At 36.6% G+C, this 15,243-nt stretch overlaps 1 protein-coding gene across 1 annotated transcript; it reads right to left on the bottom strand.

The window, feature by feature from the left end:
• Positions 1 to 12,785: 12,785 nt before the first annotated feature.
• LOC147423865 (uncharacterized) lies at positions 12,786 to 14,563 on the bottom strand. Its single transcript, XM_086501521.1, has 6 exons — positions 14,521 to 14,563; positions 14,230 to 14,430; positions 13,878 to 14,149; positions 13,530 to 13,781; positions 13,228 to 13,458; positions 12,786 to 13,157 (listed from the first exon to the last, which is right to left on the bottom strand). The coding sequence occupies exons 1-6, from the start codon at positions 14,561 to 14,563 to the stop codon at positions 12,786 to 12,788; spliced, it is 1,371 nt and encodes a 456-aa protein (XP_086357647.1).
• Between the last annotated feature and the right edge of the window lie 680 nt (positions 14,564 to 15,243).

Here is a 15,243-nt window from a genome sequence, read left to right as displayed (position 1 = left end):
TGAGAAGTATTGAAATGGCATATATAGTTTCCAATATTTTGTTCAATCTTAATTCGCTCCGAACAGATCTAACGAAGCACTCTAGTTCGATTTTCCTCCAGCTGGTACCCCCTACCGCTTTGCCAGGCTGAGAGACAAAGAAGAAGAAGAGAGAGAGAGATAGATCAAAAAGGGCAAGGACGCCCCTACCTGGTCTTCCCTTTTCCCTCTCTCCGTTAACGCTTCAGGCTTCCATTCAACTAATAGGGTCATTTTTCGATTTTCCTCCAACTGGTACCCCTTACTGGCTACTACTCATACTGGCTCATCCTCTAGTTTATTCATTTATCACATAGATTCCTTAGGATTCCCTTGCTTACCTCTGAAGGTCATGATATTACCCTTTACCTCATAAAAAGGCAAAGAAGAGAGATCTCGAACTCGCACAAGGGTAAGCACAGACTTACTACGCATCTATCTAACCGCGTAGCGGATTGCATTACAAAACAAGCCGAGAAGTGAAGGCACGCTTCACCGAGGTCTGCCATAAATCAGGTGAAGATCGAAAAAGTTCTTTTTATGATAGTGTTGATTCGTAACATAAATTTGAATTTGTTATGGAGCTTCATCAATTTATCTTTTCAATCTTCTCTTCAAGATAGATATCTAAAATTTCATTTCTTTAATAAGCTCTTTTTATGGACATAGATTTTCGTCATTTCAGTTTCCTTTTTACGTTTTGGGTAGAGTTATGTAAGTTATGGAATGATCTGACCAATAACAATAGTTTGTTCCAGATGTAAATCTTGTAATATTTCTTGTAATCCAAATATGGTCTAATATTGAATGGTGTATCGTTGTTGGTTGTGTGATTATTTGTGTTAAGTTGTTAGTATTCATGAAATCGGTGAGATATGCGTAATGAATATTTTCTAGATTGGCGTTCACGTTGAAGTCTCCTGCAATAACAGTCGGTATATTTTTTTCAAAGTCATTAAAAATTGTATCCAATTTTTGCTTTAGTGATGATAAGTGCGAGGAAGGATGTCGATATAAAGAAACTATATTCATTGTGTGATGAGGAAAAAGTGTTAAGGTCATTGTAATAAGCTCAATACCGTCTGCCACTATTATTTTTTTATTGTTCAAGTGGTGATTTTTCTTGTACATCATCATAATTACCTTGTGATGAAATACAAAAAAAATCTGGAAGCATGCATGTATTATTTTCAAAATGTGTTTCTTGGATACATAAAATATCTGATGATATTAAATTTGAATCTTTTTTTATGTTCAAGTAATGTGCATTAAGCGACACTGTGTTGAATGATTGTATAATAATGCTATCATTGTTCAAGTCACGTAGGTTGTGGTTTATTGTTATTCACTTTGCTTCTTTTTTAAGGCGTTGGATTTCTGTCAGTACTATCGTATCTGTTTTAATTTGTTCGTGTTTAATATTTTGCAGGAGATATAAATTATTTGGGTTTTTTATTCTTGAAAGTGCAGTGTATATTAATCCATGGCTGCTAATATTTGAGGGATCAAAAGCCAATGCGTGAAGCGTTAATCCTTGTGATCGATGAATTGTACGTGCCGATGCAGGTGGAATAAGAAATTGTGTTCTAGATATCGTATTAAGCACATTTTTACCAACTTGAAACTCTCTTGTAATTTTATGGATGGGTGTCCAATCTTTTGAGATAGAATTTGTAAGTAAATGTTTGTTATCATATCTTGTGCGTTTTCCTATTTCTTTATTGTAAAATTATATCCAGAGAATGATATCTTCAAAATAATGTGAGAAATATTTATAGATTCCGTCTGCCCCATTGACAAGGCCGTCTATTATGTTCAAATTGTCCGCACAAAGTTCTATGGCAAGGTTTGGTTTCAAGCATAAAATTTTGTGTAAGCCTCCACATTGTTTTGGGTTTTCAGGAATTCTTATGGTCTTACTACAGTTTTTGATTTCTTGTCGGTGGTTATAAAAGTTTCTGGTTTGCCGTCCATGGAGTCGTATATGTGCTTGTTATATTTATCTTTGGTTTTATTGTCATAAAACAAATAAGAAATTTGCATTTCTTTTGGCACAGAACGACAGTAGTTTTGATTTAAGAAAGCTATATCTTCATCTGTATGTTTGCTCTCTCGAATCCTGTTTAGAATATCGATATATATTTTGTTATCTTGGCACATTGCTTGTCGTAATTCATAGCATTTTATACTTGCATGCCAAAACGAAGGATTTATGGTTTCTAATATATTTGTTTTTTTAGAAAAAGTCCATTTATCTCGAACAGGACTTGCTTGACAGAGATCACCGCAAACTATAATGTCTAATCCACCAAACGGTTTATCATATATAAGTTTTATGGCACGTAATCTTGCGTCAATTTGTTCAAAAACACTTTGACCGACAAGAGATATTTCGTCAAATGACAATCAATTGTAGATCTCTGTAATGTAATGATAACTCGTCAAGTTTTTCAGCACTCAAAGAAGTCATATTAGTGGTAATTAAAGGAAGATGTAATGCAGAGTGTAAAGTTATTCCACCGATATTAAATGCTGCTTTTCTTATATATGCCGTCAATAAGATTTTTATGTTTTCAATTTTTTCCGAGAATTGGAAGCTGTAAAAGCGTAGCAGATCTTGAACCAACAACATCAATAAAAACGTCTTTCCTGTCCCAGCACCTCCTGTTAAGAACAAGTGCAATGGTTCGTGTGGAGAAATACGTTTTCTGAGCATGATGTCATCAAGTAAGCATTTTTGTTCATCGTTAAGCATATGTAATTGTTGATAATATTCATTATTTGGAAATTGCAATAGTTTGTGTATTAGTTGTAGCTTGTCTGGTGGTTTTTATGAATGAGAGATTAGAGGTTATGTTCTCATGATCGTTTTTTAGTAATGACGACGTAGATCTCGATGTTTTTGTGACTGTAATTAAATTGTCCGTTTTATCGATAATATTCTTATTGAATTTTTGTTCGTTGTATGTTATCAAGTCTTTAAAATGTGAATGCACATTTTTCCAAGTTTCAAAATTTTGTATATGCTGATTTTCAATATTGCACCATGGCAAAAATAAGAGACATTGTTCACGATAAAAGTTATCAGGATCTTTATGCTTATTATATCGTACATAACGTATGATTCTTGGAGTTGGTACTGTGGCAAATTTCTTTCCACATTGTTTGTAATGAGAAGCAAATTCTGCCAAGCATATATTATAGAATTCGGGAGGTCTTTTTTTGTATTTATCGATAATATTATAAAAAAAATATGTCTGTGCTATCTGGTTCTAGATGTTCAAGTGTTTCTTTTAGTTTGAGCAAGAGCGCTCAAGTTTATGGAGGGCTTGTATTGATAAATATAAAATTTCTCGTTGCACTGTGTAATGGTAAAGAGAGTGCGATGTAGAAAGCTTGTTGAGCACTCAATTGTTGCATATTTAAAATTGTGTTCCAGATACGTCGCAATCTTTCGACGGTGCTTGCGTTTGTTGCTATGCAGCAATCTATTTCTGCGTTTACTGCTGAGATGAGTGTATTGTCCATTTTTGCTATATACAATGTACAATATGAAGCTGCATGCATTTATTATGTATTGAATATCTGTATTTGCATTCCATAGATTTGTTATATGTGTGTTAAAGTTATTCGTGTAAATATCACATGGTTTTCTTTGAATCATCACCGTTGGCGATGTAATTTTTAATCTGATAGCATCGATATATTGTGTAAGTGAAATATCAAGAGTCATTAACCATTCAGTAAAATTTTTGGGTAAGTCAGCTACGTTTGTTGATTCGAGCGAAAGTTTGATTTTTCTTAGATTTCTTTTTTTTTTTCTTCGGAATGACTCTCATTATCATGAATTGGTTGGAGTATCAAAGTATGTGGCATTGGATATCGAGGGAAACCAAAGCGACATTCTTTATTTTTCTTGAAACAAGTTTTTCGGTGCGCGTGTCGTTGGAGTTCTTGTAGGCTTTCATTCAACAAAGCGCTATTTATAGTGATGCATTTATCGATAAAATTTATCTTTTCATTATTTGTATTGCTTGTTTGTAAAGTTTTTTCAATCCAAATAAGACCATGATCATGTTGACTACCACGGCTTTGAAATTCCGTGACAAAAAAATATTCTATTACTCTGCCTCCCAAGATATCATGGTCTTTACGCAATAATTTTTTAAGAGCTTGAAATCGATGAAGATAATACCTAGAGCATGTAACTGGATCAGAACGAATAAGTCGTCGAAGGTAAGCACTCTCTGTTTCATTATTCTCTTTGTATGTTGGAAAGTTGGATCAGAATTTTGATTAATTCTTTCCATCGCTTTTCGGCTACAGAGAGCGTGACAAAAAAAGTAGGAGGGCCTAGTTGTCTGATCATAGAAAATACATTTTTCTTTAATTTTTCTTTGTAATCTGGAGATGTACGCAAAGATTCATAATCTCTATAACCTATTCTCGAGTTAAGTATTTTCTCGATATTGGTGTCTTTGATTATATCTCTAGCATAAAGTGAGCGATTCTCTAATTTTTCTTTTCTCAAACGAACTCAAATGGAGGAAACAATCTTTTGTGTCATTATTTTGACAGCTTTGAAAAATAAGTTCTCGATATTAAGAGAAAAACGTCTATCATTATGTAGCAACTCTCATTTTGTATTTTTTTGATAATTTTTTAATGCTAAATTATGATATTTGCGTGGTTCTCCGTAGAAAAGAGTAGGAAAACTTATCTCTTCACAATGTTCATCTTTTAATAATCCTAAGGGATGATTTCCTTCACACGGTGCAATATAAGTAATTCTGTCGTTGTAATCAATAACTTGTTCTGCAGTCGTGAATTGATGTAACAAGATATCAGTATATATTTCTTTGTCATCATTTTCTTCTATACAGTATTGCATTTCTTGAGAATGATGTTTTTGATTGAGCAGTCTTATATGGGTTAACCAATCAGCGTTTACTGAAATATTTTCTTTTTTGTACAAAGAAGTTTTCAGTAATTCAATTGTTGCTCTCATCATTAAAAGTGGACGGACAAGTCCACTCAGGTAATTGTGATCGTATTGCAATTTTCGTTTCAATCCTATCATTATAGAGTTTTCTTCATGGATGAAACGAGGTAACGTATTTTGAGTCTTTCGAAGATCTGCCAATACGTTGATAATGCTTCCACGTAGTCCATATTGACCATCATATGTTAATTCACGTATTTTTGTAAATGGTATACGTGGAGATATTAGTCTTTCTTCTATTTTGTTCAACGTTTTGATAAGTTCAATTTCATTGTTAAGACCTATTTCTTTCAGTGATCTATATGAAATCTTTTGTTTTCTCTTTGTTCGTTTGCATGCACTACAAGTTGGTATCATATTGTCGCTAGCTTTTTTCTTCTTTGAGAAAGAGAGTTGATATTTAAAAAGAAGTCTTTCACAAACTGCACATATATTTGTACATGTGTCTTTGATTTCTTCCAAGTATGTTTGAGTAGAAGACGTTGATAGCTTATGATTTTGTAATTGTTGATCAATTTCACATATATTTTGTGTTTTTTTCAAGCGCTTGATCTTTCTTACGACAACAATTTTATTATGAGAAATATCATTTCTTATGTGTAAAAATTCTTCCGCTATGCAACTGTAGCTTTCATCAGCGTAGGTCTTCATTAAGCTCTCCAGTATGTTCGTTTCTTCAGGAGTCCATGTTTTGTATGTTTTTCGAAGTACATAAGAGTTTACTCCAAGATATATAAATAAACATCCTTGTGTCTCAAAAAGTAATATTTCTTTCATGGGTGTCTTTTGACAAGAATTTCCAATTATCACAGTTTTTTTCCTTTCACCGTTTCGAGTATATATAATTACTTTAAGAGATTGATTTATCATTACATAAAAGCATTCCAGAACTTGTATATTCAGGAGAAGCGAGTTATGAGTTGTATGTAACAGTGCTATTATTTTTTCTAGATTTTGAGAGTCATTCTGTTTTATGTTTACAAGAAATGATTTTATGATCTTTACTGATATGTTATCTGTGTTTAATTGTGACAAGATATGTAGACTTATATTATTGAGAAGTTCTGTCGAAGAGCACGAGGAATCTAGTAAGAATTGTAAAGCGATGAAAATATTATCATTTTTTGGATATATTTCAAGAAATTTCTCGTCGATGTTATGTTTATGTTCTATGAATGCCATATATTTGAAGCAATAGGTTTCAAACAGCTTTATCTTAGTAGATTCAATGAATTTTTGTGACCAGTTTTGTTGAAGATGATGAAACAGAAAACAGAAGGAAGACAGCAACTCAGAGTAGGAAGAAGATGGAGAAGGACAAGACACAGAGCTTGTGTACGAGATCTCTATAGTCTGTCTCTCTGTATTGGAATAATAGTGTTTCTACAAACTCAGAGCTACAAAGCTTATATGAAACCCTAAGAGATAAGGTGTCCTTTCACACCACATGTCTAGGGGAAAAAACCCAGTGGGAGAAAAGTGCCCCTGGTGAAGCGCGTATACACACTAACACTACTACATGTCTAAAAATCCCCCCTGTAGTGACAGTGTGAATCCATACAAGGTAGAAGATCATCATGTGTATGAGAGTAAGCCCAAAGCTTTTCGGAAAGCTTCAAACTTTTCTCGTGATAACGCCTTCGTAAATAGATCTGCAATGTTATCCTGTGTAGGACAGTAAGTTAGTGTGATCTCCCCTGCATGTAGCCTTTCCCTGACATAGTGGTAGTGAACCTCTATGTGCTTTGTTCTTGCATGAAATACTGGATTCCTTGCAACTGCCATAGCACTTTGACTGTCAGTGAAAATGGTAGTGGGTGCCTGTTGACACTCACAAAGATCTGCCAATAACCTGCGTATCCATACACAATCAACTGTTGCCGTGAAAGCTGCCCTGTACTTAGCTTCACAAGTTGATGTAGCCACTGTGGGTTGCTTCTTGCTTAGCCAAGATATACATGCATTTCCCAAGAAAAAACAATTGCCAATTGTGGAATGTCTTGTGTCAAAATCACCAGCCCAATCTGAATCGCTGTAACCAAGAAGCTGCATAGAACTGTGCTTTCCATACATATCCCCCCTTGGAAAGAACATGGCAAGATTAGGGGTACCTGAAAGGTAACGAAGTATGCGCTTCACAACCTGCCAATGATGCATACATGGGCTGTGCATAAATCTGCTTGCTTGTGAAACCCCAAATTGAATGTCTGGATGAGTGTTGCCTGCCAAATATATCAAGCAACCAACCGCTGCTGCATAAGTATGTACATCAAAAGGTTCTCCAGCATCGTGCATGCTCAACTTTGATCCAGTTTCTACAGGTGTAGAGATTGGTTTACAATTTTGCATACCAAACTTGTCCAAAATTTTATGCAAATATTTTGTCTACAACATGTATATGCCATCCTCTGATTGCACAAACTGAATACCCAAGTAATAATGTAGCAAACCAAGATCAGACATCTCAAAGGTTTTTCTCAAAGCATCTTTAAACGCTTCAATTTCATCTGCAGTATTGCCTGTAAGAAGCATATCATCCACATAAAGTGTTAGCATAAGGAGAACTCCATCTCTCTTTTTGACATACAAAGTACTTTCTGTTGGACTATTCTAAAATCCCTGGCCAATCAAATAAGTATGTATCTTCTCATACCATGCTCTTGGAGCCTGTTTGAGACCATACAAAGCTTTACGCAATCTACATACCTTTTGCTCTTGACCTTTTACAACAAAACCACTTGGTTGACTTACATAAACTTCTTCCTGCAAATCACCATTCAAAAAAGCAGTTTTGATATCCAACTGATGCACTTTCCAACCATGATGAGCAGCAATTGCAACTAGTGATCTAACTGTGGACGCACGAGAAGTAGGAGCAAAGGTTTCATCATAATCTATGCCTTTCTGTTGCGCATAGCCTTTTGCCACAAGCCCAGTACCATCTTGTTTCCTTTTTACCTTAAAAACCCACTTTGTACCAATAGGCTTTTTACTTGTAGGCAAGTCCACTAGATCCCATGTATGATTCTTATGAATAGAATCAATTTCTTCCTGCATAGCATCTTTCCATTGAGCACACTCTAAATCTTGTTCAAATGAATCAGGCTCCTCTGCATCACAAAGAGTGCTAAAGCAAGCCAAATCTACTTGCTCTCTACCAAAAGTAGTACCCGCACGTGTTTTTCGTGGCAAGGGTGCATCCAACTTGCTATCCTGCAAAGTTTTCTGAACCCATTTAGGCAAGGTTCTTTCTTCCCTGAGAACTTCTTGCTCTTCACGCACAATTTCCTCTACATCATGAGGTGTCACATGCTGATCAAAAGATTGATCAAGATTATCAACTTGTTGTGATTCTTGATTCTCCACAAAAGAAGGAAGCAAACCTTCAAATACATCATGTGTCTGCATATGAGGTACATCAAAAGCAACCATAGGTTGAGCAGTAGTTTTTGCAAAAATTACATCACGACTTTCAAAAATCTTGTTTGTAGCAGGATTGTAAAGTCTATAACCTTTACTTCCACTACTGTACCCCACAAATATACATTTGATTGCCTTATCATCAAGCTTCCCACGTAACTGCTGAGGGATGTGAGCATAAGCAAGACAACCAAAAACACGAAGATAACTGACTGAAGGTTTTCTGTCATACCAAGATTCATATGGAGTAATGGTATTCAAGGCACGAGTAGGACACCTGTTCAAAACATGTGCTGCACAAGCAACTCCCTCCATCCATAGCTTATGAGGCAAACTCTTAGCCTTGAGCATACATCTAGCCGTCTCCATTAAAGACCTGTTCTTCCTTTCTGCAACACCATTCTGTTGTGGTGTGTATGGCATAGTGCATTGGTGTTTAATGCCTTTCTTTCTCAAAAAATCCTTAAATGCACCTGACATGTATTTACCTCCTCGATCGGTACGAAGAGTCTGTACTTTGCAACCTGTTTCATTTTCAACCATGGCGACATAATGTTGAAAAACTGCAAACACGTCTGACTTTGCTTTGAGTGGATACACCCAACAAAACCTGGAAAAGTCATCAATGAAGGTCACAAAATAAAGGCTGTTTCCCAAAGACGGCGTCCTCATAGGACCACAAACATCACTGTGTACAAGCTGCAACTTTCGTGTCGCTCTAACTGAACCATCCTGTGAAAATGAAAATCTGTGCATCTTTCCAAGAACGCAACCTTCACATACATGTCTTGGTGGCATCTCCAATAAAGACAAATCATGCACCATATTATGACGTTGTAAAGTCATCAAACTGCCATAACTAAAATGCCCGAATCTAGCATGCCACAACTCAGCATCCTGCATGGCCTGAGTCTTTGTTTCTGCAATACATACCTGAATCTGCTTTCCATAACGATCTAGCACAAATAGTCCATTTTCCAGCGTACCTGTAGTGATAAGAGAATAACCATTCTCTCGATCTCGTACAACACATTTGTCATCCTCAAAAATGACCCGAATACCATTTTTTGCAAGAGAGGATACAGACAACAAATTCTTCTTGATCCCTGGAACATATAAGACATTTGCCAAGCATAAATCTGAACCATCTGAAATGGTAATCAAAATCTTACCAACGCCTTTGATTGGATAAGAAGCATTATTTGCACATGTCACCTTCTTTCCTGCTGGAGCTGCATCCAATGAACAAAACAAATCCTTCCTTGAAGTAATATGCCTGGATGCACCACTATCAAAGTACCAAATCATTTGTGTCTTGTCAACACTGTAAGCAGAAAAATCTGAACATACTACAAAAGCATAAGAATCCTGCACAAAGTTTGTAGACTCTTCTTTAGCTGTAGAAGAATCACCAGAAGCTGAAACAACCAAACTTGACTCTTTCCTCTTTTCTTTAGCAATTCGCTTTTTACACTCACTAATGTAGTGACCAGGTTTCTTGCAGTAGTGGCATTTACCTTTCTTCTTGGACTTGTCGGAATCACCTTTAGACTTCTCTGAAGACTGTCCTGCACCAGACTTGGAGTGATGAGCACTCTCTTTACCCTTGTTTTTGTTCTGTACAACAAGAGCATGATCCATACCATCCACCTGTAAAGACTTGTTCTTACGTGATTGATCCTCCTGCAATAGCGAAGCCACTAACTCTTCAAAATGAAGAGGCTCAGGATTAGCTCGCAAAGACAGAGTCAAAGAAGTCTGAAAAGTCAAATAAGATGGTGGTAGTAAATTGAGTGTTTTGAAAACCAAGTCCTTCTCTGGAATCACTTCATCAATGCTAAGCAATTGCTCTTTAAGATCCCTGATTTTTGTAAGATGCTCGACGATATCGTCACCTTCGTCCATCTGTATTTTGTCAAGTTGTTTCTTCAAAAACTCTATTCTGGCAGCGTTTCTTCCTCCAAACATAGCTTGCAGAGTGTTCCAAGCATCCTCAGAAGTTCTGCAAGATCTGATATGTGGTGTGATTGTCCTCTTTATGGTTAAGGCAATCACGGCCATAGCTTGTGCATCTTTAGTATCCCATCTCTTTTGCTCTGGAGTGACTTGTGAGGGTCCTGCACCAACAGCTGCACCACGACCAGGCGTGGCAGGTGCAATACTAACTGGACAAACTTCATCTCTAGATACATAATCCCACAATCCTTTACCAACCAAAACATTTTTGGCCATAAAAGACCAAAGAGAATAGTTGGTACCATCCAATTTGTCTTCGGATGTAAACGCACCAAAAATCTCTTTCTCCGTAGATTGAGCCATACTATGGATGCACACAAGAGAGCAAAAGAACCTCCAAGAGATTCACAAATCTCCTCTCCAATCCAAGCAAAACTCTACACAAAATCTGAGCACAAAGCTAAGACAAGCTGCTTCCCAAAAGAACTGTTTACCTGAAGAAAATCTGTCAAAAAGCACACCCTCTTGATCTAAACGCCTCCGAAAAGTAACTTCTGCTACGCTGCTCAGAACAAAATTCTGAGGGCTCGAACGGCTTCGAAAGGGGGGTAAAACCCTAGGTCGTCTGATCAGAATACTCCCGGAACGTCGAGGATGCTCCCACGAGCAAATTTTCCGAAAACTGCCTGAAAACTGCGATTGCGCGCGCGAACGCGAAAACGCAAGTAGAGGCTCTGGAAATAACCTTGCTCTGATACCAATTGTTGAAGATGATGAAACAGGAAACAGAAGGAAGACAGCAACTCAGAGTAGGAAGAAGATGGAGAAGGAGAAGACACAGAGCTTGTGTACGAGATCTCTGTAGTCTGTCTCTCTGTATTGGAATAATAGTGTTTCTACAAACTCAGAGCTACAAAGCTTATATGAAACCCTAAGAGATAAGGTGTCCTTTCACACCAGATGTCCAGGGGGAAAAACCCAGTGGGAGAAAAGTGCCCCTGGTGAAGCGCGTATACACACTAACACTACTACATGTCTACAAGTTTGTGAATAGTGCAATTCATGATGTCAGAAAACCACTCCAGTAGTGAGAAACAACCAAGTTTATGTTATCTGCAGATGAAGGAAAGGAAGATTAGCGATATCATTTGGAAACTAAAAGGTAAGAGTTTGACACAAGGATAGAAAGAAAAATGTATAAAAAGAAGGGGAGAGAGAAAGAGGGAGGGAGAGAGTGGTCGCATGTAGTTGTCAGAATGTAGATTTTGCTTTAAAGAACATGGAAGACACGTCATTGTTTATAACATCAAAGATTCAAGTGTTACCTACATGGTTGGGTATAAAATAGAGATTATTTAAAATATCATACAATTCACAAAATCTAAAAAGCACACATAACGATGACCATGTTAACTACTTTTTTAGTTAGCATTGTCGTCTTCGACATCATTCGCATATGGATCCTCATCCCAACTTTCAAAAAGTTGCATATAAATATATGCAAGCTCATTTTCAATGACTGTTGCTTTTGGTTCTATTCCCTCAAGCCTTCTCCAATCTAGTTCATAAGATAACAGTAAGTCAAGGCCCATTTCATAATCCATTCCATTTTCTATTCCATAATTCTTGAAATCCAAAAGATCTTTTATATCTTCTGGGAGTCTATCTATGTAGTATTCAACGTTGAAATACGGCTTGTATTCACTTTCAGCTTCTTTTGACACGTTGTCTTTGTTGCTGTTTTCTGCTTGGGTTTTTTGCCTCTGTATCTCTGTCTTTGCTTTTACTGTTTTGACGGTATTCTCTGAAGAGTCTTCTTTCATGTTGTTGTTTGTCTTGTTCTTGGCCATTCTCGGTTTTTTGTTTCAAATCTCTCTCTTTCTCTCTCTCTCTCAAAGTTAGAACAAACTGAGGAAATAACATTCGAAAATAAACGGGTAACTCAATAGTAATGATCATGTATGCTGTCTTTTTTTGCTTGTGTTATCTTAATGACAAGAATTTTCTTTCATGTTGTTGTTTGTCTTGTCTCTCTCTCTCTCTCTCTCTCTCTCTCATGAGCAATCAGAACATGTTAAAGAAGTAGCAGCTGAAAATATATAGTAAACTCGACAATATCGGACACATATTTTTTTTAAAAAAGACTAACTTTTCTACGAAACAACAAAGTTATCAGAGAAAAGCAATAACATCGTAGCATGTGGTTGTTCTGAGCGTTCTATGTACACACATAGTTGTCTGAGTGTTCTATGTACATTCTTTTATTATAGAAGACAATCTTTGTCATCTTTATTTATTTACAATGTATATCTTTTTCTTGTCATAAACATTCTGCCCACTTTTATCGATGTGTCAAGTGAAGGTACTCTGTCTCTCTCTCTCCCTTCTTCTAGTTCTTCAACTGTTCAGTGAAAGCCACTATCACGCCTGCAAGGTTGACCTTAAATTTTCCAGTTCGAGAGGCTGAAGCAAGTATCTCTCTCGTAGTGATGACACTTTTAGAGTAGACACCGCAAAAAGACTTTCCTAAGTGCAGTACATCATCAACTAAACTGCCGATAAGTTGCGCATGCACAGTTTTCTTTTCTGACATTTTGATCTTCACCTGGAGCTTTAGAATTTGAACTATTTCTGTAAAGCTTTCGCATGTGATGCAATACAAACTTTCTGCAATCTTTCGTATTTTATTGGACTGGCAATTTTTACAAGCAGGCTCGACGAGAACACTGTTTATGTTCGTAAATTGCAAGACGCCAAAAATCTGCAAGCAGTGCGTCATGTCAAAGCAATTGTATTATTTTTCTTATATATTATTGTTAGCTTGTGCTCACCTCTTGACAGTATCCAAGGTCTTCTGTTTGCTTATTGTAAGTCTGAAGCAATTCACGACGAATCCGGTTGCTCTGAACTTGCAATAAGATAGTCAGATCTAGAATAGATAGAGCATCTCCTTTTCCATAGAAAAATCCAATATTTCTTGCGACACGCATAACTGTTGTTCCATTCTCAATCTCTCTCACAATGTTTTTGCAATCTTCTTTTCGGTCATTTACAAAAGACAACTGCAAAAATCAGAGTCTGTGAGTTACAATATAGAAGATTGATTTCAATTTAACGTTTCAATGAGGCTTACGTTCGCACGATCGTTGTCATCAGGTCCATCTGCAACTAAAAGCTCTCCACGAATGGAGGAAGTTCCAACTTTAATGTTGTCACACTTGATGACGACAAATGCGATAGTTCCCAGATAGTTCTTTAGGCTAGAACTTGTTGCTTCATTCAGAAAAGCTCTGATTTTAATCTCGGGGTAGAACTCAAGTTGACAAAAAAAGGTGTACCAGTAGTTATAACTGATGAGCCATCTAAATACAAAGAAAGTGATGAGCTACCTCCATCCTTACTATCCTTTTGTCTCACAGAAGCACCCTCTATACGTGTTGAATGCTTCATTGATCTTGTGTGTACCATAGTTATTTAACACATATCCTTCTATAGCAAATTGAGATGTCACGTCACAAAGATCGACAATGTGAAGCAACAGAAGTGAGGTTCCTGCTTGTGGGCCTGCTTGATACGCAATCACTTCATCATCATCATTGTGATTATCTTCAAGGTTGATCACATCAATGTTTTGAGGCATGCAGATCAAATTTTCAGGTAGATATTGTGTGTCATGTGCATGCTTGACATCTTGATTTGTTGCATTGTTATACGGGGCTTTTGAACCACTAGATCGATGAACGCTTCGTGCACCTGTTAAGAAGTATGTATTTTATGTTGCATTTCAATAAAGTTTAATTGGGCAAATGGAATGCACAGAAAATGATGCTCACTGTGAGACTGTTCTTTCTTCTCTGGAAAGCATGATTCAACAATGAAAGCACATTCATTTTCAACAGCTCTTTTTCCGCCCTTAGCAGGGGAGCTCACAGATGTTTCGCTAAGCTCGATTGGAGCGCTGCTTCGCTTTGAATATGCGCTTTTTCCTGTGATTGGAACATCACTACATTGTGCTTGTTTGTTTTTGTTTGGTTCTACGAAATAATCAAGGACTCAAATCTCACCACATATAGTATTATAACAGTAAGAATTTATTTGTTGTCAAGAGCAACAAAAGACGATACCATCAATGTCCATTTTTTCTGCGCTGTAAGAACGGAAAGCCATACTGAAAGTTATATGTTGGTGCTCTGTGATATAATCATTAAAGTGAGATAGTTAAAAAAGAACATGGCAAAAAAGGTATGATTATGAGCGTCTTATGAAATAGGAGTAGTAGATTGTGTCAATTACAAGCAGAGTTTATTTTAAGCCTATCGAAATATTTTCAAGATACAAGACATTGAGGAAGGGGGAGGGGGGGGGGGGGGAGAGAGAGAGAGAGAGAGAGAGAGAGAGAGAGAGAGAGAGAGAGAGAGTGGGGAGGGGGAGAAAGATTTTTTTTTTTGTGGCTCGCAAGAACCTTTTTTTTCTTTCAAGGTGTGCCGAATCGCAACAATTGCTTCAAGTTGCTTTGAAGGTGCATTGAAATAAGTCTTTGATGTTGTGATCTCTTCCTAATTACTTTTCACAAGCTTCAATGGAATCTAAAATCTGTAAAGATTGTTTAAAGATCACAGTGTTCTTCTATTGAGCATATTCTTAGATATATTAAGCTTTGTATTCTACAAATGTAAATATATTGCTCTCAACAAGCTATTAGATATATATAGAGAAGGACTGTGCTTGTTTTTTATGAATGAAGATGATAAAATTATATCTCTAAGCAATGATGTCGTCTTGTGAATCTTATTTCTAGACATAAGAAATCCGTAACTGTGAGACTAACATTTTTTTTAATAATATGT

This window comes from Adiantum capillus-veneris, chromosome 26, assembly GCF_014529385.1.
Source record: "Adiantum capillus-veneris isolate H3 chromosome 26, ASM1452938v2, whole genome shotgun sequence".
Lineage (NCBI taxonomy): Eukaryota > Viridiplantae > Streptophyta > Polypodiopsida > Polypodiales > Pteridaceae > Adiantum > Adiantum capillus-veneris.
Note: the sequence above shows the minus strand (reverse complement) of the source record. Positions and strands in the feature narration are given on the sequence as shown.